This window comes from Podarcis erhardii (genome assembly GCF_964252035.2).
Source record: "Podarcis erhardii genome assembly, chromosome: 16".
NCBI classification, from domain to species: domain Eukaryota; kingdom Metazoa; phylum Chordata; class Lepidosauria; order Squamata; family Lacertidae; genus Podarcis; species Podarcis erhardii.
In genome coordinates, this window is record NC_138514.1 from 32,694,315 (window position 1) to 32,709,626 (window position 15,312).

At 45.1% G+C, this 15,312-nt stretch overlaps 1 protein-coding gene across 3 annotated transcripts in view; it reads right to left on the reverse strand.

The window, feature by feature from the left end:
- Positions 1-7,890: 7,890 nt before the first annotated feature.
- TADA2A (transcriptional adaptor 2A) overlaps positions 7,891-15,312 on the reverse strand; it is a 32,856-nt gene continuing 25,434 nt past the window's right edge. For all 3 annotated transcript variants that reach the window (XM_081844229.1, XM_081844231.1, XM_081844230.1), the window contains 3 exons: positions 14,902-14,945; positions 12,044-12,117; positions 7,891-8,322 (listed from right to left, as the gene is read on the reverse strand). In XM_081844229.1, coding sequence (XP_081700355.1) covers positions 8,137-8,322; positions 12,044-12,117; positions 14,902-14,945 — 304 coding nt within the window. In that variant the 3' untranslated portion in view covers positions 7,891-8,136. The remainder of the gene's footprint in view (positions 8,323-12,043; positions 12,118-14,901; positions 14,946-15,312) is intronic.

A 15,312-nucleotide genomic window follows, 5' to 3' on the forward strand; every position in this document is an offset into this window, starting at 1 on the left:
GGAAAACAACATGCACCACCCTGAGCTCCATGTAGAAAGCTTGGGATTTAAAAAATAATAATTGTAATTAGTGTTTTTTTTAAAGAGTAGGATCAGCAACTGGCAGTCAAAGGGCCAAATCTGCCCAACATCAAATGGTACCGTATGGACTTCTGCAATTGCCCATCACCCCAAGGCAAAAGAGGATTTTAAACCAACAGTAAATGAGGCAGCCAGGCCACATGCAGCAATCGTGGGGGACAACAACAGGATATGGGGCTCCGGTTTGTTGCTCCCTTGTTACACTTGCTTTCCAGGAAATAAAATTACTGCCCAGAGGTTTTGGTTTGGCGGTATGTTGGCTGAAAGCCTCCCGTGCCCTGTCATTACCTTTTCTGTAAGCACAATTATGTTCCTGTAGGCTTACTCAACGCCGAGATGATTCTGTGCCACAGAATGGTAGAAGTGACGTCATTTGCCTGGTTTTATTTTTCATAATCGTGTGCCAACCTGGACTAGAACTGGGGAAATAAGCTTCTTTGCTCCTCATTTTAGCTGACCTTTATTCCTCATCACTTGTCTCACTCTCCCCGCAAAAGAAATCTTAAGGGGAAACAGTCAGGAAAACATACTTGTTGGCTGATATGATGACAATGCTTTGTCTCCCAATGCTTGTCTTACTAGTGTGGAGTAGAGTACTGTTATTCATGATGACTATTTTATTATTAGGCTGACTATCTGTATGCTTTTTACTATGCTTTTATCATTGATGTGTTTTTAATGCCGCACATTGCCCTGGATCTTTTGATAAAGGGCAGTATATCAATGGAATAGATAATAATCATACTCAAGAGCAAATCCATTGAAAATAATGGCTATGACTCTTAATGGTTCCATACAGTTCAGTGGGTCTACTCTGAGAAAGGCACAGAGGCATACAACCCATTTTATATATTAATTTTCAAACATTTTTGTAAGCATCCAACATAGGATCAAATTCCAGAAATGTCTATCCTTTCTATCCAAAGCTGCCATTCCCAGCTCTTTCCACTGGGTAATCATGAATAGCCCTTTCTTCTTCATTTTAGTAGTTCCTTATAATTTGAACGATAAAGAGCCAAAGTTTCCAGATTAGCTGTTGTCTGTGTCTGTCTTATCCTCCTAGTTAATTGAGCCAGGTTCCCTTTTGCTTGCCTGCACTCGTTATTTTACCAGCCCGGTTTGCCGAAGACCTTGCTGGATGAGTGACTCAGTTAAGTTAAAAATGGTCTTGAATCTACCAGAACAGACATGATACCTTCAATGGAATCTAGATGTTCATTAATCGAGTTCTGGCGCACATTCTGTCAATGGGAGCTGTTCAAATGGGCCTGAATTGAATGTTCAACAGTGATAGACCACTTTAAACGTTTGCCCATAAATGTTGTTCCTTCTGCCAAAACATTTGATGGAATGAGCAGTTGAGGGAGTGGAAGGGAAATGGACAGGAGGGTTGGTAGGTGACCTGGTCGCTCTAAAATATTATAACTCAGCCCTAAGGGCAATAACTTAGAAGAACAGAAAATGGAGTCAGTAACACTTTCTGCTCTGCTATGTGAACATGTCAGCTTTTTTTTTTTTTTTAATGATATTTATTGAAGTTTCAAATAATACAAAAAAGAAAAAAGAAAAGAAAAAGAAAAGAAAAACAGTCAACCTTAACAATCCTTTTTTTTCAATAACTTCTTTTCTGCGACTTCCCCTCACCTCCCCTTCTTGTATTCCTTATCCAGATATTTATTCAACAAGTTCTTGTTCTTAAATTTTTAACCCTAATTTGTTATTATGTCTAATTCAATTTATATATCAAATTTTAACTTTAACATTAATCATTATTCATTAACATTAATCATTAATCATTAATCATTAATCATTATGCTTAAAGACTTTTTCTAAGGTCGACCCTGTTTCCCTTGCACGAATTCCCCGTTTTTACACTAATAGCAATACAAAAAGAAAAAAAAAGAAAAAAGAAACAATAGAAAGAATCAAAAACATACTTGTGCACCCTTCGGATTTCCAGATCCCACCCTCCCCTTCCCGGTTTCAATCCCCAAACCATTGTCCATTTATCCTTGTGCTGTCAGCCTGGATTCCTCACATCAAAAGCCCTTAAATCTCTCTCAGTTCCTTTCTGCCGGTTTTTTTGAAAGCCCTCTGTAATAACCACCGAGTCTCGGAAGGGCTCTATCCCAAAAATGTCCATGGAGCTCGGAGGGAATCCGCCATTCGGCTGTGGCGCCAACCCGGAAGTCCATGAACATGTCAGCTTCAAGCAACCGCGACCCGCTTGTCACCTATAAAGCAGCCTTATTTGCAAAAGCCGCTAAAAGTATTTGTGCTAGTCATGTAAAAGAAAACACTGTAGATTGCGCAGGGGATTCATTGATTTGATTTATGGTCAATGGTTGCTTATTTCTGGATCTTTCTTAATAGGTCTTATTGGATTTGCTGGATTTGTAATGGCTTTTGGTCAAATACAATAAATGATTGATTGATTGATTGATTGATGGAAATATTTTTGTACTGCTTAATAATTAGGGTTTCTAAGCAGTGTGTACATAAATATTTAAAAAGTGGGGGAACAGTCGAATAATTAATAACGATTAAAATTTCACTGTAAAAGCAGAAAGCTACTATAAGACGCCTTCTAGGCTTGGGGAATCTGTGGGGAAGGCCATAGCACCATGGCAGAGTGTCGGCTCACATGCAGAAGTCCCAGGGTCAATCCAATCAGGGCTCATCCTCACTTTTGCTTGATTGGCTGTAACTTGGACAAAGTTGTGTGTGTGTCCCCGTCCCTTTTGGGGCCTTTGATGAGCCCCAAATGATTTGAGGGTGCTTCCAGACTCTTGCTGTTTTTGGTTGGGGTTGATTCACATACTGTCAAAGCCTCTAAAGGAGGAGAACAGACTACCACCTTCTAAGGTAGTCTGTTCAAAAAGTTCTTCCTAATGTTTTGTTGAAATTACCTTTCTTGCCATTTGAACCCAATGTATTGGGTCCTAGCTTCAGGAGCAACGGCAAACAAGCTCGCTCCATCTTCCATGTGACATCCCTTTAAGTATCTGAAGATGATTCTCATATCACCTCCCGGTCTTATTTTATCCAAGCTAAACATACTCAGCTCCTTCAACAGTTCCTCACCTGGCTTGGTTTCCAGACCCTTTATCATCTTGGTTGCCCTCCTCTGCACACCTTCCAGCTTGTCAGTATCCAGGTCAGTCACCTGGAAGCAAATGAACCTAACCATGTGTTGGCAGCCGGCCTCATTTAAAAATAAATTGAAATATACTCAGAGTCGCAAAGTGATTTCAGGCTCTTTATTCAGCTCATAGTGGTGAGGAGGAAGAATGAAAGTCCCCTCAAAGTATCTGTTTATATACATTATTTACACAATGGGCTGCACGTGATTGGCTAATTCCGGAATTCTCCTGTAGGCCAATCAGGTTGTGGATTCACTTCTATCTGCAGCATGATTGGGTGGTTCCTGCCGACCAATCATACTGCTGCATTGTTCTAGGACCAATCAGACTGCTGCATTCTGAATCCTATTGTTCTAGGACCAATCAGACTGCTGCATTTTGGATCCTATTGTTCTAGGACCAATCAGACTGCTGCATTTTGGATCCTATTCAACTCAGTACATAACATAAATAAATGTTCTGGGCTAGTAACTTGCTAGTGAGGCTGTTGTGTTGATGTTTGCATAACATAATCTGGCCTGCAGAATTTGCCCTTTCTTGACATTTGTCTTTGGCTCTGTGATGTGCAATAGCCTCATTGTGAGCCAGCTTTATTGTGGTTAGCCATTCGCATTGGGGAGGTGTGTGTATGTGCGAGAGAGAGAGGTCGATCTTCATTTCTGTCACATTTTTTATTTTTTGTAAAGTATTCTTTTGCTCTGCTAACAACATGGTTCTGGACTAGAGTCAGAAATTTTAAAAAATAACCAGAGACGCATTTAAACACCATGCAGTATTATTTATAGGGACCAGACAAAAAACAGCAACTGCCAAACACTCCAGACGACTTCTGGTTTCCAGATGGCCTGGAATAAAACAGAGACAATGTCGGCTTGTCCTATGAGGGAGACATGCATTACTATTCAGCCTCCTCTCCAGCTCAGACCTCTTTACTTGCTGAGCTTATCAGGTAAACTGAAGTGAACAAAGGCCTTAATTACCTTCCTCCCAAGGTGAAGCGGAGTGGCCTAGCTAAGCCTGGCAGGACAGTTTACTCTATGGCATTAACCCCTTCACACATTAATTCAACTTAAGCATGTTGGTTATATGAGGCTGCCTATCCCACAAACCCCAAAGCTTTTCGGTCTCCTCCTCACCCCACCAGAGTTCAAAATAGTCCTCTAGCCTTGCATCCCTCTGATTTGTTGCCTGATCTGGCAGCCATAGGTAGGGTTAACACATCCTTTCACGAGAGAGGCTTTCCTGTGCCTTTTAACAACTGCATATGTTGGTACCTTGGTTCTCTTTTTTTAAAATATTTTTATTAATTTTCCAATAATATAAAAAAAAACCCATACAAAACAGACATCTTATTTATCACCAACATCCTCTTTTTGACTCCCCTCAGCCTTTCTGATTCTCCGTTCTAGTTACTTCTTCCACATTTCTCACTTAATATTGCACTACCTTAATATCTTATTTATCCCTTATTTTTTTTAACAATATTTCTACCTTACATTTTCACAGAACTTCCTGAAAACCTACAAACGTTATTTGATTGTCACATAGTGTTTTCATATACTCTGTAAATTTAATCCAGTCCTCAGTGAATCTCTGGTCACATCGATTCCTGATCCTTCCTGTTAATTTATCAAGTTCCGCGTAATCTGTCAATTTCATTCTCCATTTCATTCTCCATTCTTCAATCGTAGGCAATTCTTCTTGTTTCCATTTTTGGGCCAACAATATTCTTGCTGCTGTTACTGCATATAAAAACAACTTCCGTTCTTTCTTATTAACTTCATTTCCTATTATTCCTAGTAAAAATGCTTCTGGTTTCTTAATAAATGTATATTTCAACATTTTTTTCATCTCATTATATATCATCTCCCAAAAGCTTTTTACGTTTTTACATTCCCACCACATATGGTAAAATGTTCCTTCTTTTTCCTTACATTTCCAACATTTATTACTTACTTTATACATCTTTGCTAACTTCACTGGTGTAACATACCATCTATACATCATCTTCATCACATTTTCTTTTATTGTGGTACACGCAGTGAATTTCCTTCCTTCCTTCCACAATTTTATCCAATCATTCAGTGGTACCTTGGTTCTCAAATGCCTTGGTTCTCAAACAACTTGGAACCCGAACACTGCAAACCTGGAAGTGTTCCAGTTTGCAAACTTTTTTCAGAAGCTGAATGTGCTCCGTTTTGAGTGTCACGCTTCTGATTTGAGTGCCACACTTCTGATTTGAGTGCCACACTTCCGTTTTGAGTGTTACTATGAGATCTGTCTGTTTTTGCTATTTATTTTGCGTTTTTGTTTTTGCAACTCTTTTTTTGTTTTTGTGACTGTATGGAACCCAATTCAGCTACTGATTGGTTGACTGTGCCTGCAGTACATTGTTTATTGCTTTCATTTTTATGGATAGTAAAATTCGTGTTAACTTGCTGTTTTAGGGGTTGTTTTTAAAAGTCTGGAACGGATTGATCCCATTTTGCATTACTTTCTATGGGAAAGCGGGCCTTGGTTTTGGAACGCTTTAGTTTTGGAACGGACTTCTGGAACGGATTAAGTTTGAGAACCAAGGTACCACAGTAATGGGGTGGAATCAAAGACGAGGTATGGCTTTCTCATTTAGAAAAGATGCATTGTCTGGACGACTTTCTCATCAGCATGGCTGTTTATGGCATAAGAGCCCAGTTTGCAAAGGAGCCAACAACTTTATTAGCAGCCTATGCTTTGCAGACATAGTGGTGGTGATGACAGCTTAAGAACACCTTTGTCAGGGACCCCCCAGTGGATTCTGTGTTTTCCCTAGCTAGCATTGCTTTCCATTCTCTGCTGGACTGGTTTGGTACTTCCCTAATGAATTAGTTCTTTGAGCCCGTCGTAACTTTAGATCACTGTGGCATCTTTCTTATCATGTACGGATGCCTTGGAGTAGCTATGGCATTGATAAGGTATAATGCTGTTGTTTTCATGTGGATTTTATTTTTTCAACTTACAGGTTAGTCACACGTTTCCTTTGAAGACTATGGGGAAGGGCCATAGCTTAGTGGTAAAGCACCTGCTTTGCATGTAGAAGGAATCTACAGGTAGGGCTGGCAGAGAACCCTGCCTGGAGCCCTGGAGAGCCACTGCCAGTCAGTGTAGACACTATTGGGCTATATGGATCAGTGGCTTGACTTCGAAGGAAGCTTCCTTATACTGCTCCTAAGCAGTATAAGAACAAGACTGTGTGTGTGTGTGTGTTGGGTACTCATGAATGGTAGGTGTTTGTACGAAGTCATTTAATGGTACAATGTATTTATGTTCTTAAGTGTCTTGTGTGTTGAATAACAAGTGACTAACAAGAATTGTTGTTTTTGTCGTTTTACTTCCTACTAATAAAGGTTCTGTTTTGAGTACATGTTCAACTAACTGAATTTGTGAAGAAGTACTAAAATTTCCATGTTCCCTGCAAAGCAGGGGCACGTGGAATAGATGGGCTGGTTTCTTTGTTTTTCTTGCCTTGAGTGCTGCTATGTAAAGCAAGGCTGGGCTTGGTATAACCTGTACTTCCGAACATTCCTGATTTTAAATTTGTGTGGCAGGGACAAGTTTCTAGGCCTCATGGTCAAAAGAAAACAAACACTGCCTCACTGGACCAGACTAAGGTCTTGCATTCCATTTCCAACAGTGGCTGGACAGATGTTTCTGGAAGCAACTAAGGCTACCCATGTACAGTGCTGGAGGCTAACTCTGATGGCTTGACTTTGGCATCTGATACGCCCAAGTATACTGCCAGGAAAATTGGAAATATTATACACACAGAGAGAGCTAAGAGATGCTCCAGTATTCTGGTGATGGTACAACTGCAGCAGGGACGGTGTCCTTCCAGATGTTTTTGGATTCAAACTCCCAAGCTCAGCTATGGTCAGGGATGATGGGGATGATGGGAGTTGTAGTTCAACAGTGTCTGGAGGGATCTGTGATCTGAAGCACCGCTCATTCATTGCTTGTTACAACCTTATGTACCTGTTATTGTTCTTCAGTCCTGCACAACTCAACATTGTGGCCAGGTTTTACTCAGAGTAGACCCATTTGAATTAATGGAAACAAGTGAATCACCCCCATTATGCTTAATGGGGTCTGCTGCAGGTAGGACCAGCATTGGCTACTGTCTCCTTTCACCTGCCGGCCTCCTGAACCAGGCATTTAGGTTTGGGCAAAATATGGCCTACAGATTGGAGCCACTTTAGGTAAGGCGAGCACATTTGAACAAATACTCTACACGTGCATGATTTTTGCACGCAAAATAAATCTGAATTCTTGATGCAGAATTTAGACACTTTCAAAACAGATGACAAATAACTCTTATTATGTTCCAAATGTTTTCCTAAATTGGCATGCCTCCCTCTCCCTCCTTCCCCCTTTCTGAATGGTGTAATTTTAGAACGGTGCAATTTGGCCATGTGATGCAGCTTTTAGCTCCTCCGGCACGTGCCGAGCCTCTTGAAGCAAACAAGTTTTAAAAGGCAGGAGCCTGCGAGCTGGAAGGGGAGAGGCAAGCGGAGCTTCTCCCTCGGTTGGCTCTCCCACACAAAAGCTGAGCAAAAAATGGGTTTGGGAGCCGCCGCTCGGTGCTTAAGCTCTTCCCGAGTGCCAAGGCAAAAAAGCAACAAAGAACAACCTCTGCGCTTCCATCCTTTTTTTAATCATTGCAAGAAGTGTGAAGGCCCACTCCATACTTTAATAATAGATTACACGTCCCACAGCTCTTCCCAAAAGTTCATCGCTGCAGAATGCCAACAAAACATTACATGGTACAGTTTAGAACAGGATGAGAAGCCAGCCTTCGTAGAGAGCTCTTCGCCATCCTATCCGCCGTTCAGCAAAACGGAGGGTCTTTGAGTCAAAGCAAAGGCTCCCCCTTCCCCCTTCAGGCTTTGGAGATGTATCCTTCCCGGATAAGGAAGTCGTAGATCTTTCTGGTTTTGTTCACGTCGATCTTGATGAGGGCCCGTGCCTGGGCAAGCCTCAGGCCCCCTTGCTTCTGGCACTCGTTGACTAAGGCCGCTTTGTACTCCAGGTAGGCTCCGGGGACCAAGCGAACTACCTGGCAGAGCTGGGAGAGAAGGTCAGAGGTCACGCACACCCCATCAAACATTTCTCCATGCGGCCCATCAACTTCCCCAAGGCTGCACTACCTCGATAACCCTTCCAGGTACAGTGGTGCTTCGGGTTAAGAACTTAATTCATTCTAGCGATCCGATCTTAACCTGAAACTGTTCTTAACCTGAGGTACCACTTTAGCTAATGGGGCCTCCTGCTGCTGCCACCACCACGTGATTTCTGTTCTCATCCTGAAGCAAAGTTCTTAACCTGAGGTACTATTTCTGGGTTAGCGGAGTCTGTAACCTGAAGCGTCTGTAACCAGAGGTACCACTGTAATGGAAATATTTCAAAATTGGGGGAGGGAGGGAAGCAGCCATCCAAAAATAACATGTAGATGGAGTCCAGCTGCAGAATGGGGAAATGGAGTGTGGGGAGATAGAACACAAGAGTTGGGGAACCCTTTTCTGCTCGAGGGCCACATTCCTTTCTGGGTAACCCTGCCAGGGGCCACGTGCCACCAGTGGTCAGGGCCAAGGGCAAAAGTGCACAGAGCAATGAAATTGAATGTTGTATTTCGTGCAGTAGGCTTGTTTCTACGCACCTCTTGCCCACCCTCCGTCCAGATAAGCAGGGAGCGTTATTAGAATCCACCACCCTGCTCCAGCCAGGCACAAATGCTCCATGGGGTTGCAAAGCGAGCCCCGTGAGGGATGGAGCCGGGGCTTGGAGGGTGTGGCTGGCGAAGGGGTGTGGCCTGGGAGGAGCTGGGCTGCATTTGGCCTCTGGGCTCTGGCTCCCTAATCCTCCACTGCAGCGTTCTAGGTGAACCTTCCCAAGGTGGGTGCCTTTCAGCAAGTCATTACAAATGGAAAGCTCCCAAAGACATGATCGGAACCACACATGCCCTCCGATAATCCAGAAAGGCCATGTGTTTATCATCCGCCGAAGGTGGGCAAAACCCAGCCTTCTAAATCTCTGCCTGCGTTTGTGTGCATTGGCAGGGAGGGAGAAGAGCTTGCTCCTTCGCAGCACTAGGAAACATAACCAACCTGGGGCGAGGGGGCTAGCAATGACTGACGGAGCCTGATGGGGGACATGCCAATAAGGACAGCTGCCTCTTAATCCCCCGCAGTCGGGCCAAGCCTGCTCCCTTTTATATCTTTTCACAAAATTGGCACTCGGCTCTGCCCAGCGATAACGGAGCCAGAACAGTTCTGCGGAGCAAGGCTCTGCAGGCGGGAGTTCTTAAATCCTGGAAGTTTATTACCGAGGCAAACCCCCAGCCTCTCCCGGAGACTGAAATGGGGCTTCTGCAAAAGGCCTGCAGTCCAATTTAGCAAGGCGGCAACAGCAGCAGCAGCAGCTGGTCCCCCAAATCCAGCTCGCCTCTGAAGTTCCCAGTGCTATATAATGACCCCGTTGGAGACACCAGCTGCTTATTTCCCCCGCTCCTCCTTCCTTTTAATAAGGAAATGCTCCGGCAAAACCTCCGGCAGGAACGAGACGGCAAGAGCAGAACGTCTCGGGAAAACGCAGCTCCTTCTTGGTGCCGCAGACAAGGTGGCTTCACCTGTAACACGGGAAGGCACCCAAAAGGCTGTACATCTAAGATTTGCCTGGGAGGAGCAAAGGAAAGCAGCCCCAAAGGGAACTGGTGTTATCAAGTGGCCCCAGAGAAGGACTGGAGAAGTACAGTGGTACCTCGGGTTACATACGCTTCAGGTTACAGACTCTGCTAAACCAGAAATAGTGCTTCAGGTTAAGAACTTTGTTTCAGGATGAGAACAAAAATCGTGTTCTGGCGGCGCAGCAGCAGAAGGCCCCATTAGCTAAATTGGTGCTTCAGGTTAAGAACAGTTTCAGGTTAAGTACGGACCTCCAGAACGAATTAAGTACTTAACCTGAGGTACCACTGTATTGTTGCTGTCTCCTTAAAATAAATCCTGGCCCTTTTCTTCTGAATGAGCTCACTTATACTCAAACTCTGTTTCTATTTACACACACACACACACACACACGGCAGCATAGACACATAGATCCACACTTGGGTACACACGTCTTTTTTCAATATAAGAGTAGCTGAGCTGAGGTGGAGGTATTCAGACCCTGTTTGCAGATGCTGGAACACAGAAAGGTGCCTTACACAGAGTCAGGCCACTGGTCCGTTTAGCTCAGTGTTGTCTATGCTGAGTGACTGCAGGGTTTCAGGAGCGGGGGTTTCTCTCCCGGGCCTGCCTGGAGATGCTCAGGCACTGAACCTGGGACCTTCTGAGTGCAAATCAGACGCCCAGCCACTGAGCTAAAGCCCTGCCTGGCTGAGATCAGACAGGCCCTGCCCCTGTTGAACTTCTGGTGCCTGGTGATGACGAAGTGTCCATCCCTTCTATTTTACGGTTAATGTTAACCAATTTTATGCTGCATCCCTTTTGTATCCTTCCTATATTCCTATTGCACACTGCTTAGAAATTGCAGTTTTAAACTGGTTACAGATAGGTAGCCGTGTTGGTCTGCCATAGTCAAAACAAAAAATTCCTTCCAGTAGCACCTTAAAGACCAACTAAGTTAGTTCTAGGTATGAGCTTTCGTGTGCATGCACACTTCTTCAGATACACACTGAAGAACTTAGTTGGTCTTTAAGGTGCTACTGGAAGGAATTTTTTGTTTTAGTTTTAAACTGTACAGTCATACCTCATGTTACGTTTGCTTCTTGTTATGTTCTTTCAGGTTACGTCCCACGGCAACCCATAAGTACCAGAAAGGGTTACTTCCGGGTTTCACCGCATGTGCAGAGGCACTAAATTGCGCTTCATGCATACGCACAAGCACCAAATCACGCCACGCACCTGCGCAGATACGGTGCTTCAGGTTGCACTCTTTTTATGTTGCGAATGGGCCTCCGGAACGGATCCCATTCGCAACCAGAGGTACCACTGTATATACGTTATGTAAATAAAGTAAGTGTGGGGCTAATGACATTCTCTTAAGAATGTCGCCCAGAAATATAATCCTATCCATAACTGACCACAGTCGCAGGAAAATCTAGTAGCACACTTGTGGTTTTGTAACGATGGGCAACATCACAAAGAATCAAGTGAGCCGGTAATTAGGGCAGCCTTGTAAACAAGCCCATGGAAGTTACTAGCTTGCTAGCAGGTGGCAGAGGGTTCAGGCACTCTGTCCCTTTCGCAGCAGCTCACTGACAACTCATGCTGTGCACAGAGCAGGGGCTTTGCTCTCCTGCCAGCCTGCTTTGCAGAGGGGAGAAGCAAGGTTGCTGCCTCCCGTGTGCAATTCTATGCACTCACCAGCATGCATCTCCTCACTGTCTGTGGCCACCAGGCTAGCTCTTAAATACTAGAGCAAACGATCCCTTGCAACGTGTGCCTCAAACTCTCATTGCAATAATTTCACGTCTTTCAGCCAGAGCAAGTTGTGGTGGGGAGGACTGTGGCTCAAAGAGAAGAGTATCTGCTTTGCCTGCAGAAGGTCCCAAGTTCATCCCCAGGTAGGCAGAACTGTACCCTTGCCTAAAACCCTGGAGAGCTGCTGCCAGTCAGTGTAGACAATATCGAGCTAAATGGACCAATGGTCTGACTTGGTATAAGGCACCATTCCCGTGCTCCTATGCAGGCCCCGCAATCAGCTACCTGTTGTTGTAACTGTTTTTGACTGGGCTTATGGTTTACTGTTAAAGCTGCGGTTTCCCCAGGCAGCCTCTGTTCCCCATTTACCTCTTTTTCTTTCTCATTCAGTTTCTCTGTGCCTGGGAGACCAGTGAGGTTCAGCGGCGGTGCACTCCGTCTACCTGCGAGGAGATAATAAAAGCAGCATAAACACCCAACCGCGGTTAGCAAGGAGCTGGTGGCTCTGAAAATCAACTTTTGCTGTTCCTGAAAATGTTGCAGCAGTTGGGAGGGTGTGGGAAGTCAGGATAGTCAAAGCGGTGCCTGCAGAGAGCATCAACTATGGTTGTTGGTTTTTTACTCCTTTGATGACTACAGTATCTACAGTCCTAGTGTGCTATTTTGAGAGCACCAAAATGGGGGGGGGGGGGGACAACCCACCACATTAGCTTCTGATGCACGTGACAAAGGTTCACTGACATTATAGTAACAATGCAGGAAGAACAAAATGAATGCTGTGGCCCTCCAGATGTTGATTGATTGATTGATTGATTGATAACAGGGTGAAACTGCCTTTGCCCCACAGCACCTGTCATGTGGGCTGGGCTGGTGGGAATTTTGAATCTGACCTGCCCCGAAAGAAATGAAGGTGGCGCCGAAAGGATTTGAGATAATACATCATATGCTGCTGTTTCCCCCCCAAATCTGTTTTTGAGTTGTGTGTGCTTTTATGAGTTTGACACAGCATCGACCTCCGTGTTTGGGCTAATAATATCTTTTAAAGTTTATGGGGGATGGTCCACAGCTCAGGCTCAGTCCCTGGCATCTCCAGTGATGAAGGGTTTCAGGTAGCAGAGTAGCGAGACACAGATGTCTGAGAATGGGAGAGAGCTGCTGCCAGTCAGAGCAGACAATACTGGGCTGGATGGACCAGTAGTAAGTAAGACGCTCAGTGTGCCTTGCACTTTGCACTGTTTATTTTGGGTTCCTGCAACAAGCCTATACACTGTACCTTCCTGGGGATGGGAAGTATAAGTCAGGTTTAGGCAAAAGCAGGTATTAAAGGGAGTGAGAGAAGCCTTCCAGGAAGCCACTGGTGTGGGAGAGGTTGGAGGGTTGGAATGTTTGTGACTGGGGGCCTTCAGTAATGTGTCTGGGTTGCTGTGACCAGGATGAGGACTCTCAAAACTGATGGGGAATTAGATGCCAAATGGGCTTCAACATTGAATCTACTTGGATTTTGCTTTTTATCAGGGCCTGTGGCCCTCTGGATGTTGCTGATTCCGACTCCTATCAGCCAGCATGGCCAATGGTCAGGGATGATGGGAGTTGTAGTCCGGCGACATCTAGAGGGCCCAGATGTTCCCCTCCCCTACTGTGCATAATAGCTTTTGATTGCAAGCTACTCCAGCCTCTGGGACTGAGCAGGATAAAAAAATCCCTATCAACATGTTTATTTACTCAGCAGTTAAAAGCCCCACTGAGCTCAATGGTACTTAAGTGTATTTACCAGGAAGTAAGTGCCGCTGGGTTTTCATGGTATGCAATTCCTGGCAAATGTGCTCAGGACTGCAGGCAAAAGCAGGGAAGTGCAATTTGCTCAGCTGCTTAAGTGCGGATTTGAACCTGGCACATTCAGCTGTGAATGCACCTGAACCACACCTAACCCTCACACTGTGCAAAGTGGGGCAGTTATGGGTGACAGAGACATGTCTATTAGGCTTGGCCACCTTTCCTCTGAGGTGTGCAGCGTGGAAAAAGTTACAGGCTGCAGAGCTGAAATGTGGCTGCGTTACTCACACTGAAGCTCATTCAGGCTTGTGAGATGTAATTGCTGGAAATCTGCAGCCGAGTAATGGCTAAGAGCCCCTATTAGAAAACGAGCTGTCAAGAGAGAAATCTCGTGTGTGTGTGGGGGGGGTTTAATAGTACCCACATTCAAGCAGCCTCCCTTTCGCCTCCATCTTGAGGGCCCCTAAAGCAGCATTAACTACTAATGTCTTTTAATATGTTCCTGGCTCCAGCTCCACCATCAAATATTGCATACGGACCACTGATTTGGGGAAAAGACAGCAGAGGGACCTCTTCACAGGAAGGTGCAAATTGAGGAGCTGGAGACACAGCTCACAGCCCCTATATGCGCAGACAGAATAAGCCACACGCCTGATTGCAACACGTGAAGTGCTCTTTGCCATGGGATGCCAGCACTGAAATAAGTCAAGCCAGGATTGAGCTCATGACCCTGGAAGAGAAGGGTGTGTGTTTGTTTGTGTGTGTGTATTTGTGTGCTTGTTCTCCCACCATTCTGTTTTGGCTCGTTTATTCCATTCATTCTTGCATCTATATCCCTCCTTTCCTCCAAGGAGCTCAGGATGGTTCTTGCCCTCTCCAGATTATCCTCACAACAACCCAGTGAAGGAGGTTTGGCTGAGATTGTGGTCACCCAGTCAGCTTCAAGCGGCTAAGTGGGGATTCGAACCCTGGTCTCCCAGGTCGCACTCTAACCACCACACCACGCTGGCTGCCAAAGATTTGGGAGCTTAGGAAATTTGGAAGCCTTATACTGAACTTATTCTGAACTGCCTGAATTGATTGGCAGGGTTTCGGGCAGGGCTTCTTCCTACGACAGCTCTGCCTGGAGATGCTGGGGAATGTTGTACCATAGACTCCATGAGTCAATAGACCTTCAGAGGTTTCCTATCCCAGGGGTAGCACCTCCGAGAGGCCCCTGCTCTGCTGCGCTTGGTGGCTTTCCGATGCCTGTTTCCTGGTCAGCAAGGAGTTTGGGTGGGAGGAATCAGCAGCTGCCCAGCATGCAGCAACCTAGTCCTTCCTTTTAATAACAGGGTGGTGTGGGATTAGTAGTGCATTAACAGCTAATGGGTTTGGCTTGTTTTCCCCATTTCTAACAGCACTGAAACTGGTGCAAGGGCTGGAAATGTGGGCGGAGCCTGGAAAGCACTCACCTGAATTTGAGGTTACCGGCATTGTGGGACTCAGGCCAGAATCTCTAAAAATGAAATTTTAAAGGGAAACGTATTGTGAATAAGCCTCATGTGGCACGAGAATAGGTAACACACACATTTTTTCCACGTGCAAAAAAGCCCCCCCCCCCATCTCAATCTCAGCTGAGCTATTTTATACTCCTGGGCCTATCTTGTGCTGGTTCCACCCCCTCGCTGAGGTTGGTGGGACAGCCCTTAAATGGGCAGAGCTCTGGCCTAAAGTCTAGTTCTGCACCCCTCTCTGCAAGTGTATGGTGGTCTGCCTGGATGAGCAAGCTCAAGAGGGGCCCTGATGGCTGAGGATACCAGCCTTCAATGGCTCCAGAGTTGCCATCTCTGGGGCTTTCAGCTTGGGGCGTGTGCCTCGGAACT